Below are 27,332 nucleotides of genomic sequence, written 5' to 3'. Positions count from 1 at the left end.
TCCATACACAGGTACTGGTCCCCTTTATACAATGTGCTGGCTCTATATACTGGCACTGGTCCCCTCTATACACTGTGCTGGCTCTATACACTGGCACTGGTCCCCTCTATACACTGTGCTGGCGCGATATACAGGCACTGGTCCCCTCTATACACTGTGCTGGCTCTATACACTGGCACTGGTCCCCTCTATACACTGTGCTGGCTATATACGGGCACTGGTCCCCTCTATACACTGTGCTGGCTCTATATACGGGCACTGGTCCCCTCTATACACTGTGCTGGCTCTATATACAGGCACTGGTCCCCTCTATACACTGTGCTGGCTCCATACACAGGCACTGGTCCCCTTTATACAATGTGCTGGCTCTATATACTGGCACTGGTCCCCTCTATACACTGTGCTGGCTCTATACACTGGCACTGGTCCCCTCTATACACTGTGCTGGCTATATACGGGTACTGGTCCCCTCTATACACTGTGCTGGCTCTATATACGGGCACTGGTCCCCTCCATACGCTGTACTGGCTCTATATACAGGCACTGGCCCCCTCTATACGCTGTGCTGGCTCTATACACTGGCTCTGGTCCCCTCTATACACTGTGCTGGCTCTATATACTGGCACTGGTCCCCTCTATACGCTGTGCTGGCTCTATATAGTGGCATTGGTCTCTTCTTTACACTGTGCTGGCTATATACGGGCACTGGTCCCCTCTATACACTGTGCTGGCTCTATATACGGGCACTGGTCCACTCTATACACTGTGCTGGCTCCATACACTGGCACTGGTCCCCTCCATACACTGTGCTGGCTCTATATACGGGCACTGGTCCCCTCTATACACTGTGCTGGCTCTATATACGGGCACTGGTCTCCTCTATACACTGTGCTGGCTCTATATACAGGCACTGGCCCCCTCTATACGCTGTGCTGGCTCTATATAGTGGAATTGGTCCCTTCTATACACTGTGCTGGCTCTATATACGGGCACTGGTCCCCTCTATACACGGTGCTGGCTCTATATACAGGCACTGGTCCCCTCTATACACTGTGCTGGCTCTATATACAGGCACTGGTCCCCTTTATACAATGTGCTGGCTCTATATACGGGCACTGGTCCCCTCTATACACTGTGCTGGCTCTATATACAGGAACTGGTCCCCTTCATACACTGTGCTGGCTCTATATACAGGCACTGGTCCCCTCTATACACTGTGCTGGCTCCATACACCGGCACTGGTCCCCTCTATACACTGTGCTGGCTCTATATACGGGCACTGGTCCCCTCTATACACGGTGCTGGCTCTATATACAGGCACTGGTCCCCTCTATACACTGTGCTGGCTCTATATACTGGCACTGGTCCCCTCCATACACTGTGCTGGCTCTATATACAGGAACTGGTCCCCTCTATACACTGTGCTGGCTCTATATACAGGCACTGGTCCCCTCCATACACTGTGCTGGCTCTATATACAGGAACTGGTCCCCTCTATACACTGTGCTGGCTCTATATACGGGCACTGGTCCCCTCTATACACTGTGCTGGCTCTATATACAGGCACTGGTCCCCTCTATACACTGTGCTGGCTCTATATACAAGCACTGGTTCCCTCTATACACTGTGCTGGCTCTATATACAAGCACTGGTTCCCTCTATACACTGTGCTGGTCCTCCCCGGTTTCCCTGGTCCTGTGACGTAGACGTCGCGTCGGAGCGGTGAGGGGAGTCTCCATGGCGACGCGGTGTGCTGGGTGACGTCATGAGGGGGCGGCTCCCCGCGGCGTGGGCGTCCCGCGGGTGTAATGTGAGCGGGCGGGGGGAGGAGGAGAAGAAGAGGAGGAGGAGGAGGAGGAGAAGCCCGGGGCCCGAGCGGGAGGAGGAGGAGACATTCATACCGGAGCCAGGCACCGAGCGGAGAGCACAGCTAAGCTGGACACAGCCATGAAGACCCCGGCCGACCCAGGTAATCCGAGCAAAGAACTCCGCAACTCCGCCCGGCACTCCGGCCACATGGCGCGCCGAGCACTTCTCACTTGTTGCTGGCGGAGCAACTTTGGCGCTGCACTCTGGGGGGAGGAGGGGAGGGGACAGGTCGCCCCTGGCAACCGTACTCCTAGTTGCTATGGGCAACGGCTGCAGTTTTCAGCGATGTGAAGGTGGGACAGAGGGGGAGATCTGTGTATATGTGGGGGGACATGACAGTCCGGATAGGAGTGCTGAGCAACTTTCCCTGCACTTTTCCTGCATCTCATCCCCTGAGATCGCACGATGGAGATCTCCCCGTGTGTGGCCTGTGCTGACCGTTACTGGGGGGGCTCTATGTGTATTTAATGTGTCTTCTCTATGGTGCCATACAACCAATCATCCAATATCACTTCACTGATCAATATGATCGTCTAATAATACTAAACTAATCAGTGCAATCATCCAATATCACTTTACTGATCAATATGATCATGTAATAACAACTAACCAATAAATACTTTCATCCAATACAGCTTATTAAATCCCGAGACCCTTCATTCCATGGAGCGCTCATTCAATTTCGATTCGATCGGCTGCATTGTGTCCACACGCCTATCGATTGATCATCCAATATGACTTAACTGATCAATACGATCTTCCAATACAGCTTAACCGATCAATATGATCACCCAGTGCAGCTTTATTGATCAGTACGATCTTCAAATACAGCTTAACTGATCAATACGATCGTCCAATACAACTTTATTGATCAATATGATCTTCTAATACAACTATTGATCGATACGATCATCCAGTACTGATTATCTGATCAATGTGATCATCCAATACGACTTTATTGATCGATACGATCGTCCAGTGCAGCTTAACTGATCAATACGATCTTCCAATACAGCTTAACTGATCAATACGATCTTCCAATACAACTTTATTGATCAATACGATCTTCTAATACAACTATTGATCGATACGATCATCCAATACTGATCAATGTGATCATCCAATACGACTTTATTGATCGATATGATCATCCAATACAGCTTAACTGATCAATACGATCTTCCAATGCGGCTTATCAATCAAATCCAGACTCTGTTCCATTTGATATTCAGAATTCTGGTTCGGTTTCCTCTCGATCGTCGGTCCAGTGATCGCACGCCTATCATCAATGTCATGTAATTGATCATCTGGATACAGCCTAAACTATCCAATCAATTGATATTGAGAGCTCTGGTCTGATTTCTGATCGATCGGCTGTACGGGGTCCACACACATACCGGTTAGATTATTTAATCGTTAAGATGCACTTAATGGGTCAAATCAAAATTGTAAACCGGAGATTGATTGGTCTGGAGAGCTCTGGTATTGATTTCCATTATCGGTATGACCGTTCAATTAATAATCTAAGTCACAAAGCAGAGACCCCTCTGATCGATTATAGAGAGTGTTGGTTTAGTTTTGACTCGATTTGGTTGTATGGAGTCCACACATCTATCAATACAATCTATTGATCATCCGACACATCTGATTCAAATTACAAACCAGAGACTAATTGATAGAGAAATGTCGTCTGATTGCGACTCGATCGGTCGTATGTTGTTGCCTATCGGTATCATACGATTGATCGTCCGTTGCGACTTAACTGATCCAAATTGGAAATTGAAGAATATTACATTGATTGATTTAAGGAGCAATGCTTCAATTTTTGACTTTGTCGATCAGCTGTATGCCATCCTCACATATCGATCTGATCAATCAACATTCAGTCTCCTGTGACTTCATTGATCAAATTTAAAATCATCAACCATTCTACTAATTTAGAGAGTCATGGAAGTGCCCCCCCCCCCCACACCCACACACACATTGATACGATCGTTATGTTGATCATTTAATGCAACTAAAATGATCAATTAGAATATAGATTGTCCTCCCTCCATCCAATGAGTCTCAGTGATTGGTGGAATCTTATCAATAGTTTCTAAATAATTGTATGAATATCTGTTTACGTCAGACAACCGATCATAATACAGATCAGATTTTTCAGTTTATGTGTTACATTGTTCAATTCGCTTGTGCCAAGATCGATCGCAATGACTCTGCCGTGTTTCATTGTATCTTTTATCAGTTGTTTCTGATCACTTAAATGATTATCAGTGTGTGAGGCAGAAAGTTACATGGAAGTCTCTCTGGTGCCGGATCTACCTTCACCTGGAACACAGCAACACACAACTGTCACTTTTATTTTATCAGTTAGTTGCATTTACAACCAATCGACTGTGATTTCCATCCGGGTTTTTAGTGCACAACAATATCTTGTGTTTCGTTGTGTGATTATTGTAATTGGTGGTGAATCACTTGTTTCTAGATCAATGGCAAATCGCTGTGTGTGACCACCTTCAGTTGTGTTATTATAGCAAGTTGTGTGATTGCTGGTTGTGCGATTGTAGCAAAGTGTACATCAGAGATTGCATATAGTAAATGTGGAGATCGGGGATTGTGTAGTTGTAGCAAAGTGCAGATCAGGGATTGTACATGATTTGCAGGTATTGTGTTGTGATTGCAGTAAAGTTCAGATCAGGGTTTGTAACAAAGTGCAACTCAGGGATTGTACTTGATTTCTGGTAGTGTGATTGTAGCAAAGTGTACATCAGGGATTGTGCATTGTGGAGATTGGAGTGTATATCAGTGCTGGTTGTGTGATTGTAGCAAAGTGTATATCAGGGGTTGTATATCACTGTGTGTGATTTATACTGCATTTTTTTTTTTTTTTATTAAACACAATGCAGATCAGGGAATGCAGACGATTGTTGTGAGATGCAGATCAGAGATAACATTGGGCTGATTGATCATTTCTAGTTGCATGTGAAGTGTAACAAAGTGCAGCTCAGGGCTTGTAGTGTACGATTGCTTGTTGTGTGGTTGCACACTGTAAAGTAGAGATCAGAGAGTGTAATCATTGCAGGTTGTGTGATTTTGTAGTGCTGTGCAGATCAGTGATTATACATCATTATGTGATTATCGCAAAGTGCAGATCATGGATTGCTACAATCACACAACCAGCGATCGTGTAAATACTTGATCTGCACTTTGCTACAACTACACAGTGATGTACAATCCCTGATTCAGACTTTGCTACACAATCGTATACAATCCGTGATATTCGGTGTGCAATCCCTGATGTACACTTTGCTACAATCACACAAATAGCTATCGTGTACAAAGTGCGCATTAGAGATTGCATATAGTAAATGTGGAGATCGGGGATTGTGTAGTTGTAGCAAAGTGCAGATCAAGGATTGTACATGATTTGCAGGTATTGTGTTGTGATTGCAGTTAAGTTCAGATCAGGGACTGTACATAATCATGTGTTTGTAATAAAGTGCAACTCAGGGATTGTACTTGATTGCTGGTAGTGTGATTGTAGCAAAGTGTACATCAGGGATTGTACATTGTGGAGATTGGAGTGTATATCAGTGCTGGTTGTGTGATTGAAATGCTGTGCAGATCAGGGGTTGTGCTTGATTTCTGGTTGTGTGATTGTAGCAAAGTGTACATCAGGGGTTATATATCACTGTGTGTGATTATACATCATTGTGTTAGTAAGAAAAATGCAGATCAGGGATTGTAGACGATTGTTAGTTGTGAGATGCAGATCAATGGTTGTAAAGTGCAGATCAGGGATAACATTGGTCTGATCATTTCTGGTTGCATGTGAAGTGTAACCTGATCCCTGTACAGTTATCTTCCAGTGTGTGTACTCCTCTTCATGTGTTGTGAATGGAGAATCCCGCATAGTTGTGTGTTGTCACCTCGCTGTGCCTGTTGTAGGATCACACTAAATGTGTGTCTTCTGTGATCTCCCCATGTTGGGGTGTTCAGGGCTGTCTGTTGATTCTGGGGGTCCTTAACACTGACCAATCCCCTCCTCCCAGACGGATACAGTTGTATCCGAGCTCCGCTTTCCAAATGGAACTTTTTTTTTTTTTCCGATAAACAACGTGCTCTTAAGGTGGCCTGGCTGTCTGGCTCTGCGTGGGTTAAAGCATGTAACTGCTCTAAACTTTGTCCAGAAGCTGCTAATGGCAATTTACTTTCCATGAGCTAAGCCTTTCCCTGCGGATTAACCCCTGCCTGCTCGGATTGTGTGCACAGGCTGGGGGGGGGGGGGGGATAAGCGCTCTTTCTCAGGCTGCTGCTGGGTAGCAGTGTGGTTTTTTTTTTTTTTTTAGTGCCACTGTGCTTTGATCTCTATACTGCCACTTTTTTCTTTTGTGAAGCTCTTAGAGCCCAGTGTGCTGTCGGGATAGCTCCTAGCGATTGGTCCATCTGTCGCTTGCAGCGTCCTTGGCTTGCGCTGTGAAAAACGCATGTTTTGGTGCGCTGCAGTGCCTTTGATTCTAAATGGCGCTTGCGTTGCAGAGCACCACAGCATACCGTCACTCGCTTATTGTTGTCCATTGCATAAATAGTAAATTCTGTGTTTGTTTTTTTTTTTGTTTTTTGTCTTGAGTTCAAATGATTGACCTGCCTTACGACAGTGCATGCCGGTGCGTGAATGTGCATGCGTCACCGCAGTGCAGCAGTGTGAACCGAGCCTTGGAGGACATACAAGTGCACCCCAATATATGTGCAATACCCTTTTTAAAAGTTGTGAACGCTTTGGGGGCAGGAAAGATCCACCGATCATTGTGATTGGCTGTTGCAAGGGTCACATGATCAGGAGCTGATCTCACCAGCTAGCAATCATTAGCGGGGACCGGGAGCTGCCGTGAGCGTGCTCGCAAAACGGAAATATTGGGCATCCAGTGGCACATGTTGTGGGTGTTAAAGCCTACCCTTTTGCCACTGCGCATACGTGTTAAGCGGGTGGCAAGAGGTTTGACAGTTTGGGCCTCATTCACACTGGCGATGGCATACACGCGTTTTATAGGGCATTGATGTGTGTAACAATTTTAAATGGTAGAATCCATGCTGCGTTTTTACAGAATCCCGTGCTTCCAGATTAGAGCCTCTGAGTGCGTCCAAACTCAAGAAGATCTCAAAAGCATTCATTAAAATTTTTACAACCCCCCCCCCCCCAATCAAGTTTTTGCATTTTCTGGGCATTTAGACACTAAATAAACTGGTGTAAAAAAAAAAAAATCTCGACAATGACACATGTGGAAGATTATTCATTGTAACAATGGCGGTATGTTTTCCTCCGGAGTCGATCTAAAGTTTCTTTGCGCTTTTTTGCAGCAGACTTTTGAAAGCGGTTCAGTTTCCACCTGAGCAAACTCCGTCCAGGTGTCTTCCTCCTCAGGACACAAGCTGTCATGTTCGTGTCCCATCTCCCTCCTTTTCTTTGTAATGTTGTTTTGAATCCCCCCCCCCCCCCCCAATCCTTTGCTTTTTATTTGGCGCCACCTTAAACCCACCCCCCCTCCCTGGGTAGCCTGATTGTCTGTCTTTTGGAATTTGAAGCCTTCCCCCCTCCTCTTCTTCACCCTCCCATCTTCTCTTCCTAAACTCTATTCTGCTTCTGTTAAGACTTGTCCTTAATTGAGGCTCCCCAAACCGTTCCTCGTCTCTTTTTCGCATTTATTGTTTCAAGCGGAGCCAAGGCCGAATCACTAATACAATTCCAAAACTCCCAGACTTTCCGAAAACCAATCGAAAGGCGCCGTATTTAACACTTTGATTTCTGATTGTCGCCTTTTATTAATCGTGTTTTGATTTGTAAGAAAATAGTCGCTTTTTTTTTTTTTTTTTTTTTTTTTTTTTTTGCAACCTTTTATAGACTTTTTTGGACGTCCTTTGTTAATGTGTCCGAAGTATTGTTGTTGGCATCTGACTTTATTGAATGCGTTCCCAGGTCGTGAAAGGATGACGTCCTGCATTGGCCCCCTTGTACATGGCCCTTTGCATCCAATCCTGGCGTGTTTGTGTGGCCGGCAGACGCATGCATGCATGCCCCAATTCTCTGCAGTCTGAAATACGCCTGGATTGAACGCTCTATCAATTGGTACTCCCATTTAGGGTTGGTTCACATCTATAGGCGCAATGCAACGTGTGCGTATCCGCACATTTTCAATACAGTATCATGCGTCACATGTAGGGCAGCCCATTCATTTAGGCTTGGTTCATGCCTACAGGCGTCATAATAATATTATTATTATTTTATTTAATTTTTTACGCCAACAGTTTGCGCAGCTCTTTACAATGTAGGGAGACACTACACCAACAGTACAATTCAAAACAAGAGGGTTAGCGGAGCCCTGCTCCTGGAGCCTACAATCTAATGCCGCGTACACATGACAGGACTTTCCGGCAGAAAAGGTCCGACGGAACGAATCCATCGGACGTTCCGATCGTGTGTGGGCTTCATCGAACCTTAGAACTGGAACATGTTTCAAATCTTTCCGACGGACTCGATTCCTATCGAAAAAAACGTTAGTCTGTATGCTAGTCCGACGGACCGAATATGATGCAAGGGCAGCTACTGGCTATTGAACTTCCTTTTCTAGTTCGGTCGTACGTCATCATGTTCGAAATGATTGGACTTTGGTGGGATTGTGTGTAGGCAAGTCCATTTCATCGGAACTCCATCAAAGTATTTCGGAGTTCAGTCCGCTCGTGTGTACGTGGCATTATAGGGAGGGTCTGGTGAAACAAAAAAAAAAAAAGGTAGGGACTGTGGGGGATGAACTGATGAGGGGAATAGAAGATTTGGATGTTTTAGCTGGAGGCAGGATAGGCCTCCCTGAAAAGATGAGTTTTCAGGGATCGTCTAAAAGTAGACAGAGTAGGAGATAACCGCACAGATTGGGGAAGTGAGTTCCAGAGGGTGGGAGAGGCTCTGGAGAAGTCCTGAAGATGAACATGGGAGGAGGAGGACAATAAATGTTGCCGCTCCAGACAAAAAGACTCCCTAAAGCGTACGCCCTAACAAGACTCACAGGTGCAGGCTCTGCAATGGATCAATCGGCAGAAGAAGTCCTAGACGGCCGCACACTGATACATCACCTTTTTTTTTTTTTTAGAAAAATATTAAAATCCAAATTCAGCCCATATTGTACAGAGGCAGAGCTCAATAACTAACGCGTTTCACACCGTATGTTGGTGCTTAGTCATAGCCGGGGAGGAGGAGACAAGGGAGCTAGAAGGTCTTGGGAGGAGTGGAGAGGACGGTTTGGGTGATATTTGGAGAGAAGATCGGTGATGTAGCTCAGGCCAGAATTGTGAATAGCTTTGTATGTTATAGTGTTTTGAATTTTATTCGTTGGGCAATGGGAAGCCAGTGGAGGGATTGGCAGGGAGGAGTGGCGGACACTGAACGGTTGGTAAGGTGGATGAGTGTGGCAGAGGCATTCATGATAGACTGGAGAGGTAAGCCAATGAGGAGGGAGTTACAATAATCAAGGCGAGAGATAACAAGGGAGTCAATAAGTTGCTTAGTGGTCTCAACGGTTAGAAAGGGGTGTATTGTGGAGATGTTTCGGGCGTGAAGTCTGGTCATGGAGCGTTTGCACATGTTTTTAATACATTCCTATCCGTCACATGTAGGGCAGCCCATTCGCTTTTTAGGCTTGGTCCATACCTACAGGCATCTTGGAGCGTGTGCGTTTTTGCACATTTCAATATGTTCCCATGCATCACGTGTAGGGCCGCCCATTAATGACACCTGTAGGTATGAACCAATCCTGAAATGAATGGGCGGCCCTACACGTGATGCATGGGAACGTATTGAGAATGTGCGGAAATGCACACGCTCCATGACACCTGTAGGTGTGAACCAAGCCTAAAGTGAATGGGCTGCCCAACACGCGATGGGTGTTGATGTATTGAGAATGTGTGGAAATGCGTATGCTGCGTGACACCTATAGGTATGAAGCGTACGCGTTTCCACACATTTTCAATACATTTCTATCCGTCGTGTACAGGGCAGCCCATTCCCTTTTAGGCTTGGTTCACACCTACGGGTGTCATGGAGCGCGCAGGTTACAGCACATAGAGCAGCCCATTCATTTCAGGCTTGGTTCATACGTACAGGTTACAACCAAGTGTACGCCCATCGTGTGTAGGGCAGTTTATTCATTTCAGGCTTGGTTCACACCTAATGGGTGCGACCATCGCATGTTGAGCAGGCTGTACATGTCAGTGGGCTACGCTACATGCGAGAAATGTGGGGAAAGTGCACGGCTCTATTAAAAAAAAAAAATGTAATGTGTTTGTGGTTGCATGGGGGCGCCATTAACAATGCCACCACCGTTGCAAATGGCAACGCGTTTCTGTGCTTGTTGTGAAAGCATGCAGTTTTTCACATGTTCCAGCGCACAGTAGTGTGAACCTAGCGTTGGCACCATATGCGGTTTTATGGATGTATGCCCGAAACGTATTCTAGCGTTATCCCTAAACGCGTTCCAGCCTTATTTCCCTAAACTGTTTCTGAGTTCTGTTATATATATATATATATATATTTATTATATAGAGGGTGCATCAGTACTTCTTTATTTTTTATGCATTCATTCTCTTTTGAATCGTAACTAAACTTTGGCTAGGTTCAAGCGTGCAACTGCATTTTCATGCCCCCCCCCCCCCCCCATATGCACTCTAATTGAATTTTATGGGTGAAAAATGCACATTATTTCACCAAAGAAGCACCTGACCCTTTTTTTTTTTTTTTTTTTTTTTCCAAGATAAACGAATGAGAATTCCATTACACAAGAGGATTACCATTATTTTTTATCAGCTTAGGCGTAAAAGCACTCAGGTGTGCGCGGGAACTGAATCGTATCCGATTTTCTTTTCATGGAAAGCGAGTCGCTTTGTGCTTTCGGGGTATTAGAACATTAAGGCTAAGCTTAGACTCGCGTCTGAACTGCCGCACCTCCTGATAAGTGATCGCTTTCAGAGGTTGTGACGCCTTCCCACCGCCAGTTTAATGGCGCACCAAAGCACTGCGACCACTTGCATTGCGTGCCGTTGGTCGTGGGTCGCATTTAGCGGCGCCCGTCGAATGTAATGAGGATAAATTGTACCGTAGGCACGAAATATATTTTTGCTACTTTGTTGTGTGATGTGCTGTCTGTTCCTCTCCATCCTGCGGCGCTCCTCCTCGCTGTCCACTACAAGTTTGTAGCTTTGATTGTTGGTGCAAATGCTTGATTATTTGCGCATGCTATCGGACATTAAGCCTAGGATCACACTGGTGTGGTGTGGGGAGTCGCATGTGATTCGTACTGGAATCGCACCGCATTTCTGTTCAAATCGCATGCAATTCATTGAAGTGTGATTTGAGCATATTCATTTTGTATGGCTCAAATTGCGCTGCATTGAAATGGTGCAGGACTTTTTTTTTTTTTTGCGGTGCCATTCTGGTGTTGGGGGGGGGGGAGTTCCTGCGCTATTTCAATGCAGTGTGATTTCTTCGCGCCCATGTGATCTAATTTTAGGCAATCGCACAGCCTCTTGCAAGCCTTTTTTTTTTTTCCCCTAGGTGTTTATTTAACATTGACACGCACAGCAGATCACATGAACATTGTGCAATTTTAATGTGATTCGGGAAATGCACTGGTTTTGCTGCATTTCCTGCATCACATTTATACACTATATTACCAAAAGTATTAGTACATGCATACATACGAACTTTAATGGCATCCCAGCCTTAGTCCGTAGGGTTCAATATTGAGTTGGCCCACCTTTTGCAGCTATAACAGCTTCAACTCTTCAGGGAAGGCTGTCCACAAGGTTTAGGAGTGTGTCTATGGGAATGTTTGACCATTCTTCCAGAAGAGCATTTGTGAGGTCAGGCACTGATGTTGGACGAGAAGGTCTGGCTCGCAGTCTATGCTATTTCATCCCAAAGGTGTTCTATCAGGTTGAGGTCAGGACTCAGGCTAGTCAAGTTCCTCCACCCCAAACTCACTCATCCATGTCTTTATGGACCTTGCTTTGTGCACTGGTACGCAGTCATGTTGGAACAGGAAGGGGCCATCCCCAAATTGTTACCACAAAGTTGGGAGCATGAAATTGCCCAAAGTGTCTTGGTATGCTGACACCTTATGAGTTCCGCTTACTGGAACTAAGGGGCCAAGCCAGCCCCTAAAAACCTCCCCACACCATAATCCGCCCTCCACCAAATGATTTGGACCAGTGCACAAAGCAAGGTCCATAAAGACATGGATGAGCGAGTTTGGGGTGGAGGAACTTGACTGACCTGCACAAAATCCTGGTCTCAACCCGATAGAACACCTTTGGGATGAATTAGAGTGGAGACTGTGAGCCAGGCCTTCTCGTCCAACATCAGTGTCTGACCTCACAAATGCACTTCTGGAAGAATAGTCAAACCTTCCCATAGACACATTTCTAAACCTTGTGGACATCCTTCCCAGAGGAGTTGAAGCTGTTATAGCTGCAGAGGGTGGGCCAACTCAATATTGAACCCTACAGACTGAGACTAAAGTTCTTGTAAAGGCAGGTGTACCAATACTTTTGACAATTGTGTGTGTACCGAGGCTTAAGCTATGTTCACACTTCTGCATTGTGGCAATGTGTGCAAAAATCCCATGCTTTCCTGCAATGTGCAGAAACAGACGAGCGGCCGTGCCATTAATTCTTAATGGCATTTGCGAGAACGTGCGCCAAAACGTGTGGTGCCTTTCAGAGCGGCGCAATTTCTCCAAAGAGTCAGACTTCTTTTAAGCGTTTCTCACATCAGGCAGCCTATTGAAATGAATGGGCTGCCCTGCATGCAATACTTGAAACGGCGCCATGCCCCTATGTGAATGGATTCTAAGGCCCCATTCACGCTCCGCGATTTGGAACTGTGGGCAGAATCGCCGCATTTCCAAATCACATGGCAATATCGCTGCAAAACACGCAGTTTGTATTTGGGTACCATTTATCCTTTAGTGGCACCCCAAAGGTGGTGGGACTCTACAGCGATTTGTTGTGCGTCAGGATCGGACGGCAAATTGTCCCCTTTTTTTTTTTTTTTTTTTTTGTTGTTTTGTTTTAATTGCGTGAAGCTTGTCTCCCGAAAAGGGGACAAACAAGTGTTACTGTATTGGATTGTAACATCTGCCCTCATGTTGTAAAGCGCTGCGCCAACTGTTGGCGCTATATAAATCCTGTATAATAAATTATAGGGGCGCCCCTTCAAGTAAATGGACTGGTGCCCCTATGCAACATGCAGAACCATTGCAGCTATGCAATATGTGAACGGGGCCTTAGGGCTCATTGTTGCATTGGCACATTCTGTGTGTTTTTTGTGGGGTTTTTTTTTTTTTTTTACAACTTTATGAAAGTCACAAAATGACATTTTATTCATCGTTGTGTGCATTGCAACCAGCTTCGCTGAAAAAAAAAAAAAATGTCCAATTTATTTATTTTCCCAGCGCAGTGGTGTGAGCAGAACTCAGGACTCAAGTCAAATTTCCATGTTTTTGCATGTGATGTGAATGAGCGCTAATAGGATCTGTTGCCTATTGCTTTAAAAGTGAAGCAGCACATAGAGCCCATGGCATGAATTTGGCGCACGAAAAATGCGCTGGTGTACGTATTTTCCTTTGGTTGTTCCCCTCCACTATTTTTGTTTTTATTCTGACGTATTTCAGTCTGCTGCGAAAATTGCTTGTTTTAAAATCTAAAAAAAAAAATCGCTTTGGTCTAGTAAGCCTCAGCTTTGGCGGTGGAAGAGTTAAGACCTTGCGTTAACTTGCAGGCCCAGACAGATGGAAATTCCTTGTAAAGTTTCCACTGTTTAAATGTATAAATGTGAGAGCGTGCGCTGTTCCTGTAGTCTGTGTCTTTAAAGCTGTCCTGGAATCGGAGTGATGTAATGTTGGTTTTTGAAACAGAGATTGAATTCCAGCCTTTTAGCTTTTGGCTCAAGGGATTACAGAGAGGGTGGTGTGGTTTGGGATGGGGAAGAGCGGCGGGGAGGGGGGTTGGTGCATTTAAAGAGATAGCACCACCACCGCGGCTTCCTGGAACTCTGTGGCAACCCGCGTCCGAGCCAATTTAATCCTTCTTTTGTGGGTTTTTTTTTTTTTTTAATGTTTGTTTCCCAGTTTGTTTGTTTTTATATGGTCACTTTCCTTCCCAAGGCAATGAAGGACGTTCGTCGTGAATTGCACGGCATGCATTGTTCACAATCCATTGGGTTGTATAATAATGTAGATGATCGCTTTAGATACTCTTGGGTTATCAGCGTCTAAAGAAAAGTTGGTATGCGGAGTTCTTTGTCACTTGTGCAACTGTATCTTGTGTGCATGTGGACATATTCAAATGGCGCATGACCCTACGGGGTTATGGGAAAGTAGACGTATCAGATTTCCCTTTTTTTTTTTTTTTTTATGTTCAGGATATGCAAAATAATGTGTAATGCCGCGTACACACGACCGGTTTTGCCGTCGATATAAACTCCGAAGGTTTCTCCCGACAGAATTCCATTCCAGCAGTCTTGCCTACACATGATCAAATCAAAGTCTGATCGTACAGAACGCGGTGACGTACGATGGGACTAGAAAAAGGAAGTTCAATAGCCAGTAGCTTCCGTCTTGTACTTGCTTCAGAGCATGCGTCGTTTTTTTGGTCCGTCGGAACAGCATACAAACAATCGGTTTTCCCGATAGGAATTGGTTCAGTCGCAAATATTTAGAACATGTTCCATTTCTAGGTCCGTCAGAATTTTCGAAAAAAAAAAAAAAAAAAAGACAGATGAGGCACGCACGCGATCGGAATAGACGATGAAAAGCTTCCGTCCGACTTTTTCTGTCGGACTTTCCACACGTGTGTACGTGGCTTTAGTATAACTCTTCCAAGAAATGTTGCAAACTTCCCCTTGACAATGCCGTTTTCCCAAGAAGGAGGGAGCCATTTTTATTCAGGACTCGCTCAGCATCTTCCCCCTGGACTGAGATGCGTGGTTGGAGAGAACATGTTGGGCATCATTCACACGGTCACGATCTCCACCCCCCCCCCCCCCCAACTGAGATGCCTGCTCAGAAATAACATGTTGGGCCTTATTCACACGGCCAGGGTCAGCATCTTGCCTTAGGATTGGGGTGCTGGCTCGGAAATAATAACATGGGCCTCATTCACACAGCCAGGGTGAGCATTTTGTCTCAGAACTGGGGTGCCGGCTCGGCAATACCATGTTGGGCTTAATTCACATGGCCAGGGTCAGGATTGGGGTGCTGGCTCGGCAATACCATGTTGGGCTTAATTCACATGGCCATGGTCAGCATCTTGCCTCAGGATTGGGGTGCCGGCTCGGCAATAGCATGTTGGGCTTAATTCACATGGCCAGGGTCAGGATTGGGGTGCCGGCTCGGCAGTACCATGTTGGGCTTAATTCACATGGCCAGGGTCAGCATCTTGCCTCGGAAATAACATGGGCCTCATTCACACAGCCAGGGTCAGCATTTTGTCTCAGAACTGGGGTGCCGGCTCGGCAATGCCATGTTGGGCTTCATTCACACAGCCAGGGTCAGCATCTTGCCTCAGGATTGGGGTGCCGGCTCGGCAATACCATGATGGGCTTCATTCACACAGCCAGGGTCAGCATCTTGCCTCAGGATTGGGGTGCCGGCTCGGCAATAGCATGTTGGGCTTAATTCACATGGCCAGGGTCAGGATTGGGGTGCCGGCTCGGCAATACCATGTTGGGCTTCATTCACACAGCCAGGGTCAGCATCTTGTCACTGGACTGCACGCATTTCAGCCCAGGTGGGCCTTAGTCATGTCTTCCAGACTAAAGCCCACCTGGGCTGAAATGCATCAACATCTCTTGTGTGATAGGATGCTTCACTCCTGATGGATTTAGAATAAAGATTTTGATCAGCACCCTACACTGTTTCCGGCCTCTTTGTTGGATGCTAAACCACAGTATGTGCGGCTGTGGTCTGAGCACAGGTGTGCTCTGCTTATAAGAGATCTACAAGGGTTGTAGCTGTTTCTCCTGTCAGGAGGGAGGCATTGAGAAGAGCCTAGTGTGTATGAGACCTAATGGGTTTGGTCTTTTGTTATGCTGGGGGTGAGAACACCAACAACTCCTGGCTCTGACCTTTTGGCAGAGCACAATGGCCCGTGAACAAGGTTTCTAATCTCTCTGATTGCTGTTTTTGCAGGTAACATGCATCTCAAAAAGAGGGAAAAAAACAAAATTGTGGTATGACCGGCCCTTGATAGACCCTTCTGTAGATGTTCCCAGTGTGAAAAAAATCTCATTACTGAGGGACTATTTATCTGTTTATTTCCTTGATTCGCACGCACGTACGCAGGCGGACAGCCATTGACAGCGGTCCCGGATAAGGGCTATTTTCTGTGCACTAGTCGGTCTGATGAAAGCAAGCATGACGGCATTGGAGGAAAGTTTTTTTTTTTTTTTTTTTTTTTTTTTTTTTTTTTTTTTTTTTCTCCCTGTGTTGTAGAAGACTGGACATAATCTCGGGATGGGGGGGGGGGGGGCGATGGTGCCTGTCGGACTGTGTCAGACAAAGGGCACCAGAGAACCAAGGGGGCCTTATGTATGCTTTAGATATGCAGATTGTACGGAAGGTTAAGAGGGCTTCCCCATTGTAAATTCTTTTTTATGTTCCTTTTTATAACCAGTATAGCCCTCCCTCCTTAAATAAACACAAAAAGGTGTGCTTGTGATAACAGAGCTCCTACCTGGAGGATCCGAGGGACAATGGTGTGGATACAAACGTACACAGGTATTTGTCTCTGTATAGGGTGACAAAAAGTCTGCAACCCATGTCTATTGTTCCTAGAAAATGTAGCGGTATGGATGTGGAAATGGGCATTTCATGATCGCACAATATTGCAGGGTAGAAAACTACTTTTTTTTTTTTTTTCTAGGTGGGGGGGAAAAAAAAAAAAAAACACAACTTTAACTCCAAAGCTTAACTCTGGGATAAGAAAAAAAGTACCCATGTTCTGCCCCGTCCCCTTCAACTGCAAGGGTTAACAAGTAACTGCATGTACAGTATTTCTGCATGTGTTGGAAACTTGCAGAAAGCAGAGTTCTACCAAAAATTGGAACATGTCTTCTTTTTGAGGGGGGGGGGGGGGCGTGCGGCGGATACCCTCCTTTTTAGAGGCTTCCAGCTCCCACTTCCTCCCGGGCCTCCGCAACACCTCTCCCTGGTACAGGTCCCAGAAGATTGCCCGGCCATTCACAGCTTGCACCCGGCTGTGAAGCTACAGCCGGGCGCCCACAGTAAGAATGCCATGGAGAGGAGTGGGGCTTGGGACACCCCCATTGCTGGACCGTGGGAATAGTGAGTGTCTGATTATTAAAAGTCAGCAGCTACACTTTTTTTGTAGCTGTTGACTTTTTAAAAAAAGGTGTTTGTTTTTTTTTTTTTTTTGTTTTTTTTTGTTTTTTTTTTTTTTTGCAGTGCGATTTGAGCCCATACAATATAAATGGGCTCAATTTGCGCTGCAAAGAATCACTTGCAATTTTTGAACAGGAATGCAGTGTGTCAAATCTGACCCTAAGTGACACTTTTTGGGGACCAGTGACACCAATACAGTGATCAGTGCTATAAAAATGCATTGATCACTGTATGTGGCACTGGCAGGGAAGGGGTTAACACTAAGGGGCGATCAAGGGGTTAACTGTTCCCTGGGAGGTGTTTCTAATTGTATGGGGGACGGGCTGCCTGGGAGAAGAGAGAGATCGCTGTTCCTGAACACTAGGCACAGCAGATCTTTCTCTCCTCACCTGGCAGAGTGGGGATCTGTTTGTTTACATTGACAGATCCCCATTCTGGCTCTTTCCCATGACCGCGGGTGGCTGGCGGACATCGAGTCCCCTTGACCCGCGGGCATGCGCCCATAAAACCCAGGGCACCAAATGACATACCAGTACGTGGATTCGCGCAGCCGAGCCAACGTGCCGCATTATAATTACAGCGGGTGGTAGGCAACTGGTAAAACCGCACCGCAGCTGCCCCAGACGTGTGTTAGCCGGTCACATTCACATGTGCGAATTGGATGCGGTTTAAAACACGAATTCGCACATATGTGAACCCAGCCTTAATCTTCATACACGGCTTGTGGAAAGAAGCGATTACCTTTTCAGCCAGCACACTTTACAGTTGTTCGAAATATGTTTTTAAACATCCCTTTTTAGTAATAAAGTGGAAGTTGATGATTACAGATGAAAGCTTTGCTTTCTCCTTATCAGTGGCGTGACTTGCGTGCCGAGGCGATATGTGCTCAGAGGCTGTTAAACAAGCCCGGACTCCAGGCAAAGATAAACAGGGTTTTCCCTTTAGACGTAACTTTGGTGGAATCGTTCTACAGAGCTGCAGGAAAAGTCTGCGAGTGTTGACTCTTCGCTCGTGGATAATGCAGGTTCCTTTGAAGTTGACAGAAGTTTTAATCCTTTCCCATTACTGAACAGTCATTAGTCACCCGCATCAGACTGGATTCTTTCTGGGACTCCTTTTCTTGGTGCGTTGGAACTTTTGCAAACTATTTGCTGCTCAAAGTACCAATGTTGTCAAAGTTTTGGAATATTTCTGTGACCATTGCTACAGATGTTTAGAACTTGCAAATGCTCGTCATCTTTTGTTCTGTAGTCTGGTCCTACACGAGATGCTTTTTCTGAGGCCTTCAGGAAGCAACGGATGAAATCGGCAAAGGATGAAAGACACAGCGATCGATAGGTACAAACAATCACTGATAAATGGAAGTAAATAGGAGAAATCAGTCAAAATGATTGTAAATGATTGTAAATGATTGTAAGAGAATCATCCATTGTTTTTCACAAATTTTATCAAATCAAACAATGGGAGAGTGATTGCAATCTTAAGGCCTGTACACACAATCAGAGAATCGTACAAAAAAAAATACAGCTTTTGAAGCGATTGTACGATAATCTGATTCTTAGTACACAGCAGTGTTAATTTTAGTCTTAGGACTAAAATGGCATTTTGGTTTTTAGTCCCATTTTAATCTTCTGCAATTGATTTAGTCGACTAAATCCCCAGTACATTTTAGCCGACTAAAATGTCCTACGTTTTAGTCGACTAAAATCTCCAGTACATTTCAGTAATTGCAATTTAGTTTTAGTCATAGTCTTTTGACTAAAATGGCATATTTTAGTCGACTAAGTTAACACTGGTACACAGCTTTCGCAAAAAAAAAAAAAATTTTACGATACCAGAATCGTAGGATTTTTGTTTAATCAGTGCAGTTTTCGTCCGAAAATACAACGCATTACATCGCCTCTGAAATTTTCGTATGAAAATTTTTTCATATCTTTAGTCACCCCTTTTATTTTCAATCCATCTATGGCTGTTCCCGCACAACAGAAAGGGGATTGTTGGAGGATGCTGGAAAAGGGGTGTGTGTTTTTTTTTTTTTTTTGTTTTTCCTCCAGCGGTTTTGCTGGGATCAGTGTGCCCTGACAGCAGAGGAGTCCTCGCTTTCCAAATACAGTACCATACACCATGCTAAACAGCATGGATGAGGCATTCTTCCGCTGCTATTGTATGCGGACAACCAGCACCCTGGACTGTCAGAATACCCAAACAGTGACCGCAGCTGATCAGTTGCAACCACTGTTCATCCAATTTATTTATTTTTTGGTAAGGCTGATTTCACACTGAGGCGCTTTACAGTCGCTATAGCTCTAAATAGCGCCTGTAAAGAGCTTCTCTCGCTCACTCTTTCTTTCACACTGGAGCTGTGCGCTGGCAGGACGCTAAAGTCCTGCAAGCAGCATCTTTGAGGCGCTGTAGGAGCAGTGTATACACCGCTCCTACTGCACATCTGCCCATTGAGTTCATTGGGCAGCGCCGGCCAAGCACGGCTGCAGCGGTGCTTTGCGGGCGCTTTTAACCCTTTTTTGGCCGTTAGCGGGGGTTAAATGCGGCCGTTAGCGGGGCGCTAAAAATAGCGGTGCTTTACAGCCAACGCCCCAGTGTGAAAGTAGCCTAAAAGTTTGAGTCCTGTGGTGTTGGCAGGGATTCATGGCCCACATTTTCGGCAGTGGATGGTCAGCTTAAGACCCCTCCACCACAACATCTCTACAGTGCGCTTTGGTGCATTTACAGAGCACACATGTTTTGGGAAGATAATTTTAAAATTGTGTGTTTGATCAACCACCAGAATAAGAAATAAAAATTCTCTCTAAGGCTGCTTAAAGAGGTTGAAAACTTTGGGGAAAAGAACTCTGCAAGACAAAGGCATAATGAGCTAGTAGGCATTGCCTACTAGCTCATTATGAAATGCTTACCTTAGAACGATGCCCTGGATCGGCGGCCGCCCTCCGAGTACAGCGCGGACATCTTCCACCGGAGTTACTTCCGGATTCGCGACGCCGGCGCTGTGATTGGCCGGAGCCGCCGGTCACGGTGTGACTCCTGAAGAAACGGCACCAGTGGCCCTTTTCTTCAGTGCGTATGCGCCGATGCCGTCGACAGCAGCGCATATACTGAATATCTCCTACACTATGCAAGTTTAGGAGATATTCAAGGTACCTACAGGTAAGCCTTATTGTAGGTTTACCTGTAGGTGAACGTGGTGTAACAGAGTTTACAACCACTTTATTTTGAATGGGCTACCAATGCACCAAAGTGTGATATGATGATGTACTGCAATGCACAGTTTTCAAGGAGTGTTTGGGTCCTATTCCATATCGATGGCACAACAGAACTTGTCTCTGTAGCCCAATACCGATCTTATATCTGTAGCCCAAAACAATAAAAAAAAGTACTGCTCTAATGTCCCCAAACATTTGTCTGTCAGGTCTGCATGTGAATAAACGGGTGCAAGACAGACGGGATTGGCTTGTCAGTCTCTAGTAGCCTTCAACAAAATGGTAACCGCCTGCACACAGACGCTAACTCCCTGTTGCACAAATGAGAATGAGATGGGTTAAAGGATAGCTTCAGCTTCTGTAAAGAACCTTTCCGATGTGTTTTTCTTTTCGGGGCTTAATCATACAGGCCTCTACAATTGAGCTCTGAAAAGAGCGAAATGCATCTGAGGAGTTCTTTACAGGTGGAGAACTGGAGCTAAAGGTAAAGATTTTTACCTATCATTCATGCAACAGGGAGTTGGTGTCTGTGTGCAGATGGTCACCATTTTGTTGAAGACTGCAGATCCTATGTTGCAGTAATCTATTATTATGCAGGATTTATATAGTGCCAACAGTTTGCTCAGCGCTTTACAAAGTGATGGCAGACAGTACAGTTACTGTACAATTTTGTACAAGAGGAATCGGGGGGCCCTGCGGTAAAACATGTGTTGCTGCTTTGCTCCAATATGAAGCCAGCCAAAAACTGTACAATTTAAAAAAAAAAAAAAAACAGTCTTATGATCTCAATTGAGTATTTTTGTTGAATCTCCTGAACAGTCATCCTTTTGTATGACCAACCTCATAGAACCCACATGTATAAGCTCATGGTCTGAAGGATCTAACAATGATGCACGTGAAAGCTAGAAAACATGTGAGCTTTGCCTAGGCTGTAGGTCACATGATGGAGATAAGCGCTGCATTACTGCTATTGTACAACGTGATCGTAAACATGAGATTTGGTATTGCACGTAGGTGAATGAAGTTATGTACCATGTGAATGGCACCATGTCTTAGCACTACGCTTGGCACATGGAAGCATGCAAAGACCAAGTTGTCCATCGACTCTGTTTTTTTTCTTTTCTTTTTTTGCTTTAGGTTGTAACAAGAAATATAGCCGAATTCCCCAACCCCTCCACCCTGAGACTGCTCCCCACTTAAATCGTGGGGTGATTCATCCTTTGTTTTTGGTTTGAATTTAGCGTAGCTGTGCGTTCCTCCGCCTATACAGCCCCATCATCCATTTACAGTTATTTTTGAATGGGACTACAAGTCCCATCTGTCACTGCGACAGACATACACACTAATATCGCAGTGGTGCACAAGTGCGGTGATATCCACTTCCTCCAGCCCCATAGCGGTACCTGGCGGTGCACACGGTGTAGGAGCCTATGCATTGTGCACCTGTTGCACTGAATGAATGCCCTGCAGAGTTCAAAGCAAGCAATTAATAAATGCAATTTTTTTTTTTTTTTTGTGGGTGTATTTATTCGTTTTTTGCAAAAGGTAAGCTATGCCGATAAATGTTTTTTTGTTTAAAACCGAGCTGCAAGTCAATAATCAAGTCCCCCTGTACAGTGTGTTGTCTTGTGCATTGTGAATAGAGCTGCGTCTCTTTCGGATGATTCACGGGTGAAGTGTGTCCAGGTGACAGTTGTAGGATGGGTTTGGAGCATGTGACAAGGCATCCTTTTTTTGCAGTCACGCTCGTGTGGAGGAGAGCGGCGTGGGATCTCAGCGTTTGTGTGCCCCCACAGCTCAGGCTGTGATGTGGAGGGGGTGGTCCTGTGTGGGAGCGTGGAGTCTTGGAACAGGTTTAGGAAAGAAGGATGCTGCAATCGCTGTCTGTTTGTCACCAGCGGGGTGGCTGTGTTTGTTACAACTTTGGCACACTTCATGTGTACTGATGACAAGTGTTCTGCTACTTGTGGAACTACAAGAGCCAGCATAATCCGCAGTCTTTAGTGGAAACAGATGGCGCTACAAGAACATTTTCAGAAATGGTCCAACTTTTATTTTGTAGCAGGAAAGCACAGATCTTATCTATTTTTAAATCGATAAGTCCTAATGATACTTTTTAAGATTGTGCAGAGTTTTGGAGTATCATTGTGGCTGATGTAGCAGTGTTTTCTTGCGATTCAAAGTATCGTTCTGCAATGTTTTCTCTCCCTGAGCCCTCGTTCACATTGGGGCAATTTAACATGTCAAATCGCAGTCTATTGCCAACAACGGCACCCCCTGATTTGGTGCAACGCAAACTTTGCAGTGCCGCATTTATTTCCAAAAGTGGTTCCTACACTACTTTTGGCGACTTGGGGGCGATTTCAATAGACATCTGTGCAGTGAAGCTTTCAAATTGCCCCTAAACTCACAGTGAAATGTGGGTTTGAAATCATGCGTGTTCGGCTGAACTTGTGCAATTTCAAACCTGCCTCCAATGTGAACATACCCGGAATAATCTTCAGAGTCAGTGAACCAAAACTTGAAACTTTTTGGGGGGTTAACATCTTGCTTTTTGGGCTAATCCTTTTTTTCACCAACATAAATTAACCCACCCAGTGCTTCAATGGATGGCATACCTACCTGCATCCAATGGCCACGGCCTCTTAAATCTATAATAAATACGCTTCTTAAATTTATTATTTATTTTTTTTATTAATGCATTGGTACTTTCTACAGTATACCAGTGCTAGAAGCAATCTAACCCTTGAAATAACATTCTGGTCCCGGGGAACCCCCTGCTAAAAAAAAAAAAAAAAAAAAAAAAATACACTATATCTTCAACTCCTACATTGGTGTGATGGCCAGTGGGAAGAATGCTCCTTACACTTGTGGTCTTTGGAAATAATTACCCCCTTTTACAGATGGCTAAAAAGTAGAGGTGTACTGAAAATTCAAGATGTATTTAAAGTGGAACTCCACCCAAAAGTAGGCTCCGTTTGTTTGCTAATTCTACATTTTGACTCTGCAAACCCTAGTATTTCTGTTATAGGGTTATAGGCTTACCTCTGTTGGCAAGGATTCTCTCATGGGGCAATCCTCATTTTGTAAATAGAATATATAACTGGCAGATGGTGAGGCCTCGATGTAGCGGCTAGAGAGTGTATGATGCTGCTGGGAACTTGAATGCCATGGTAGTCCTAGAAGGGGTACATGCTGATGGGTGATTTAGCATGTCTTGGTCTGCTAAGGACCTTGATCTTGGATGCAAAGTCCATTGTAAAGAGAAACTGTTTTATTTTTGTCTGGGTTTACCAAGATTCGAAACGGTTGGTAAAGTGAGCCTTTACGAGCCTGGTAATGTTAATATTATTGGCGCTTGATTGGTTCCTTTAAGCTGAACTCCAGAGACAAATTTTATTTTTTATTATCTTTTTCATTGGGTCGCATTTCCAACTGCAAGGCTTATCTGTTCCTTTTTGTGTAGGGGATGTTGAGCAAGGTGATTTACACACCTTTTTTGTCCTTGCTCCTAGTAGTTGATGCTCCAGAATGTGAGCGGGCCTTCCTCATCCTCCCTTACAATGCAGGGCTACTGGTCCTGCATTGCATGGGATTAGGTCAGAGAGCTACAACTGGTTGGGCAGTCAAGCCAAGAGGCTTTGGAGGACCTGATGCATGAAGAGGTGGAATAAGGTAAGTTGATCACCTTTCTTGTTCCCTTTTTATACAAAATAATCATTTACCCACTGCAAGGGTAAATGCTTTTCATCTCTGGAGTTCGGATTTAATTTCTCTACATTGCCACAACCAAAAATACCACGTTCCTGGAGAAATATGTGTAAATTGATGGCGCGGTGTCTTCTTGGTCTTTGCTGTTCCACATTTAGAGATGAATTTCTCATGTTGCCCTGTGGAACATGCAGCTAATTAGGACTGATGAAATCCTATTTATACAATGGTAATTAAATCAAATTCAGACAGCAGTGCTGAAGTGTCCTTAGCCCTACATGGAATATAACAGGCTTGTCTGTGTTTGGATTTGAATGTGCATGTCTGGGCTGGTTAACTCCTTGTCCACTAGGGTTGCATAGCAGTGACCGTGTCCAGTCCCTATGCGCCTTTTTTCTCCAAAGGACGACCACACAGAAGTCCCACAGTTGTGTTTTTAAGACCTGATTCAAAGACAGGTCCATCCATCAGACTAGAATAGGCATGGAAATATCAATAGTCACATTACCAACCCGGATGTGTACGTCATATGGCCTTTACAGTGTCCAAATTACAGCTAAGGGTACCTTATTTAAAAAGTTTCTAGTGTATGTTGATTCATTTTCCAGTGTATGCTTGGTTAGAGTAGGTAAGGGTTAAAAACTGTTTTTCTTGTGGTCTTCTGTCCTGTTGGGGAGATTTCCTTTCACTTCCTCTTCTAGAGATGCTACAATAGTGAGAGGAAGGCTGGGTTCACATTTGAAACGGATGTGGCTGACGACAGAGGTCCGGTGCGTCCCTGTTCTCCGTTTTTAGGGACTAATCGGGCCCAAATTTATACCTGACTTCGGACCTGAAACTGAGTCAGAGACGCACAGGACCTGTGCTATTTGTTCCGCAGCCGCTCCGGAGATGTGTGAACCCGCTCCATTGAGAGCCGGTCACAATCTCCTGTCATGCTAGTTAGATACGTGGAAATCCACATCCAATTTGCAATAGTGTGGACCCAGCCGAAATCTCTACAAAGCAAATTGTTACCAGGTGCCCCACTGGACGATTTTAACCCTTCATCTCTGGTTCTGGTCGAAGGTGTAAGATTCGATATTTATTTATTTTTCGGCTTTATATACACCTTTTGCACGTGGGACTGTATTTCCAACGTGTGTCCTGGAACAAAGCCCAGGTTCTCAAGGATGTATGTGCAGCTCTTCATCCTACACATTAAAGTATAATTCCAGCATAAACCTAACTAGTCTTTAAACGTGCTCCCTCCCGCCTCCTATGCTGACTAACCTTGTGTATACTCGCTCTGATCTGGTGATCTGGCTCTCCTGTGTGAGCCAGTGGTGGCTGCAGGGGAGAGGAGAGAACGCTGACAATTGCTGGGACATAGGAACCTATGAGGGCTGTCACCTCTCATGGCTTTCCCTGCGGTTGTTGAACGCTGTCTCCATTCCCCTGCTGACTGGCAACGGTGATTGTTACCGGGCTGGAAACAGGTAAGTTTATACTTTATTTTTTTTTTTTTAACGCAGGTTAGTCAGCATAGGTGTTAGGAGGCGTAAGGGAGCATTTTTAAGACTGGTTAGGTTTATGTTGGAATTTTACTTTAAGAATTGAAATGTGCCCAGGACTGAGACTTAATGTGACTGATTTATTGATGGGAGAATGGGGGCAGCATTTCCATAGTTTAGAGCAGCCACGTGGATTCTTTATTTAATTTATGTATTTAATTGGACTGACAAGTAGAAATGAAAGAGGGCATTTATTTGGTTGCTCAATCTGAATTTTACTTGTTTAAAGCGGGGTTCCACCCAAATTTTGAACAATATCTGTATGTATTCTCTTCCTTGCATAGATGCAGACATGCCGTTTAAAAAAATTTAAATCGCCGTAATTACCTTTTTTATTTTTCTATTCTTCTTTGCACTTCCTGGTTCTCCTCCCGTGGGAGTAGGCGTGTTTCTAGCCTCTCCCAGACTCCTGGGAGCTAGTCTCAGGCTTCCCAGGATGCCACTGAGCATGTGCGGGAATGAGCGGTGAATGCTGGGAGCACAGCATTCACCACATCCAGGAAATAAATGCTTGTGGGCTTCAAATGCCCACAATGAAGATGGAAACCGCCTGCAGTGAATAATATAAGTTATTCTTTCCGACGAAATCTGACACAGGCGGACATATTACACACAATATGTGAGTATGTAATGTTGAGAAGAAAAGTTTGTGAATGAACTCAAAAAAAAAAAAACGATAGATAGGTGGACCCCCGCTTTAAAGGTTCTTGGCTAAAAGATCTTCAGCCGTCAAAGCTGTCAATGTCCTGACCTAGAGATGGGCTCGGGCATGTTTGGTATCCTAGTCTCAACCCACCTGCCCAATCACTCCAGGAAGCCGACACTGCTAATCACAGGCAGTGAGACCTTTCCCAGTCCGCAGCTGCACAGACCTGGAAATGTCATCTTGCTTGTTCAGTGTCTGCTTCCTGGTGGGATCGGGCAGGTGTGTTAGGACTAGGATCCGGACCATGCACAAGCCAATCTCTAGTCCTGACATTTTTACTTCTATGTATATCACAGAATCAACTGCTGATCTAAGCAGTTGAAGGACATACAGAAGCAAGTCAGTGAACTGAGTCTTGCATCTTATTTGCCCTAATGATCATTGTAGTTTAATAAGCTGAGCCTATGGTCTTTTATCAACTGCCACATTTCCTGTAGATGTACAGCATGGTGCCAAAGACCATTCTTCCTTCGAAGATTGCAAAACAGCCTCCCTTGCTCAAAATGTGCCTCACACCTGCTATTCTTTCATAAAGACGAGCTGCGAGAAATCATAATCTTTTGTTTAACCCTTTACCTCTTATGTTTTGTCTTCTGCAATGAATATTTGGGTAATGTATGCATTGAAGGGGAGGGAAAGCTTAACTATATATGAAAGGGGCCTTGTTGAGCTGTCTTTAGAAACTGTCTACAATACTAGAGAGCAAGGCTACCCATATAACACGGTCATGCTAAGCAAAACAATACACTATCTGACCAAAAGTTTGACCCCTGATATGAGCTTGCACATCCCATTCCAAAACCATGGGCATTATTTTGGTGTTGCCCCTTCT

General features: G+C 44.9%; 1 protein-coding gene across 2 annotated transcripts in view; it reads left to right on the top strand.

Moving 5' to 3' along the window:
- Positions 1–27,332, top strand: part of ERF (ETS2 repressor factor) — a 129,302-nt gene that overhangs the window by 33,259 nt on the left and 68,711 nt on the right. Inside the window, exon 1 of one of the 2 annotated variants that reach the window (XM_073602028.1) lies at positions 1,813–1,969. The exons of the other annotated variant lie outside the window; for it this stretch is intronic. Coding sequence (XP_073458129.1) covers positions 1,948–1,969 — 22 coding nt within the window. The 5' untranslated portion in view covers positions 1,813–1,947. Of the gene's footprint in view, positions 1–1,812; positions 1,970–27,332 lie in introns of those variants that run through there. 2 annotated transcript variants of the gene reach the window in all.

This window comes from Aquarana catesbeiana, linkage group LG10, assembly GCF_042186555.1.
Source record: "Aquarana catesbeiana isolate 2022-GZ linkage group LG10, ASM4218655v1, whole genome shotgun sequence".
In the NCBI taxonomy this organism is placed as follows: domain Eukaryota; kingdom Metazoa; phylum Chordata; class Amphibia; order Anura; family Ranidae; genus Aquarana; species Aquarana catesbeiana.
Note: the sequence above shows the minus strand (reverse complement) of the source record. Positions and strands in the feature narration are given on the sequence as shown.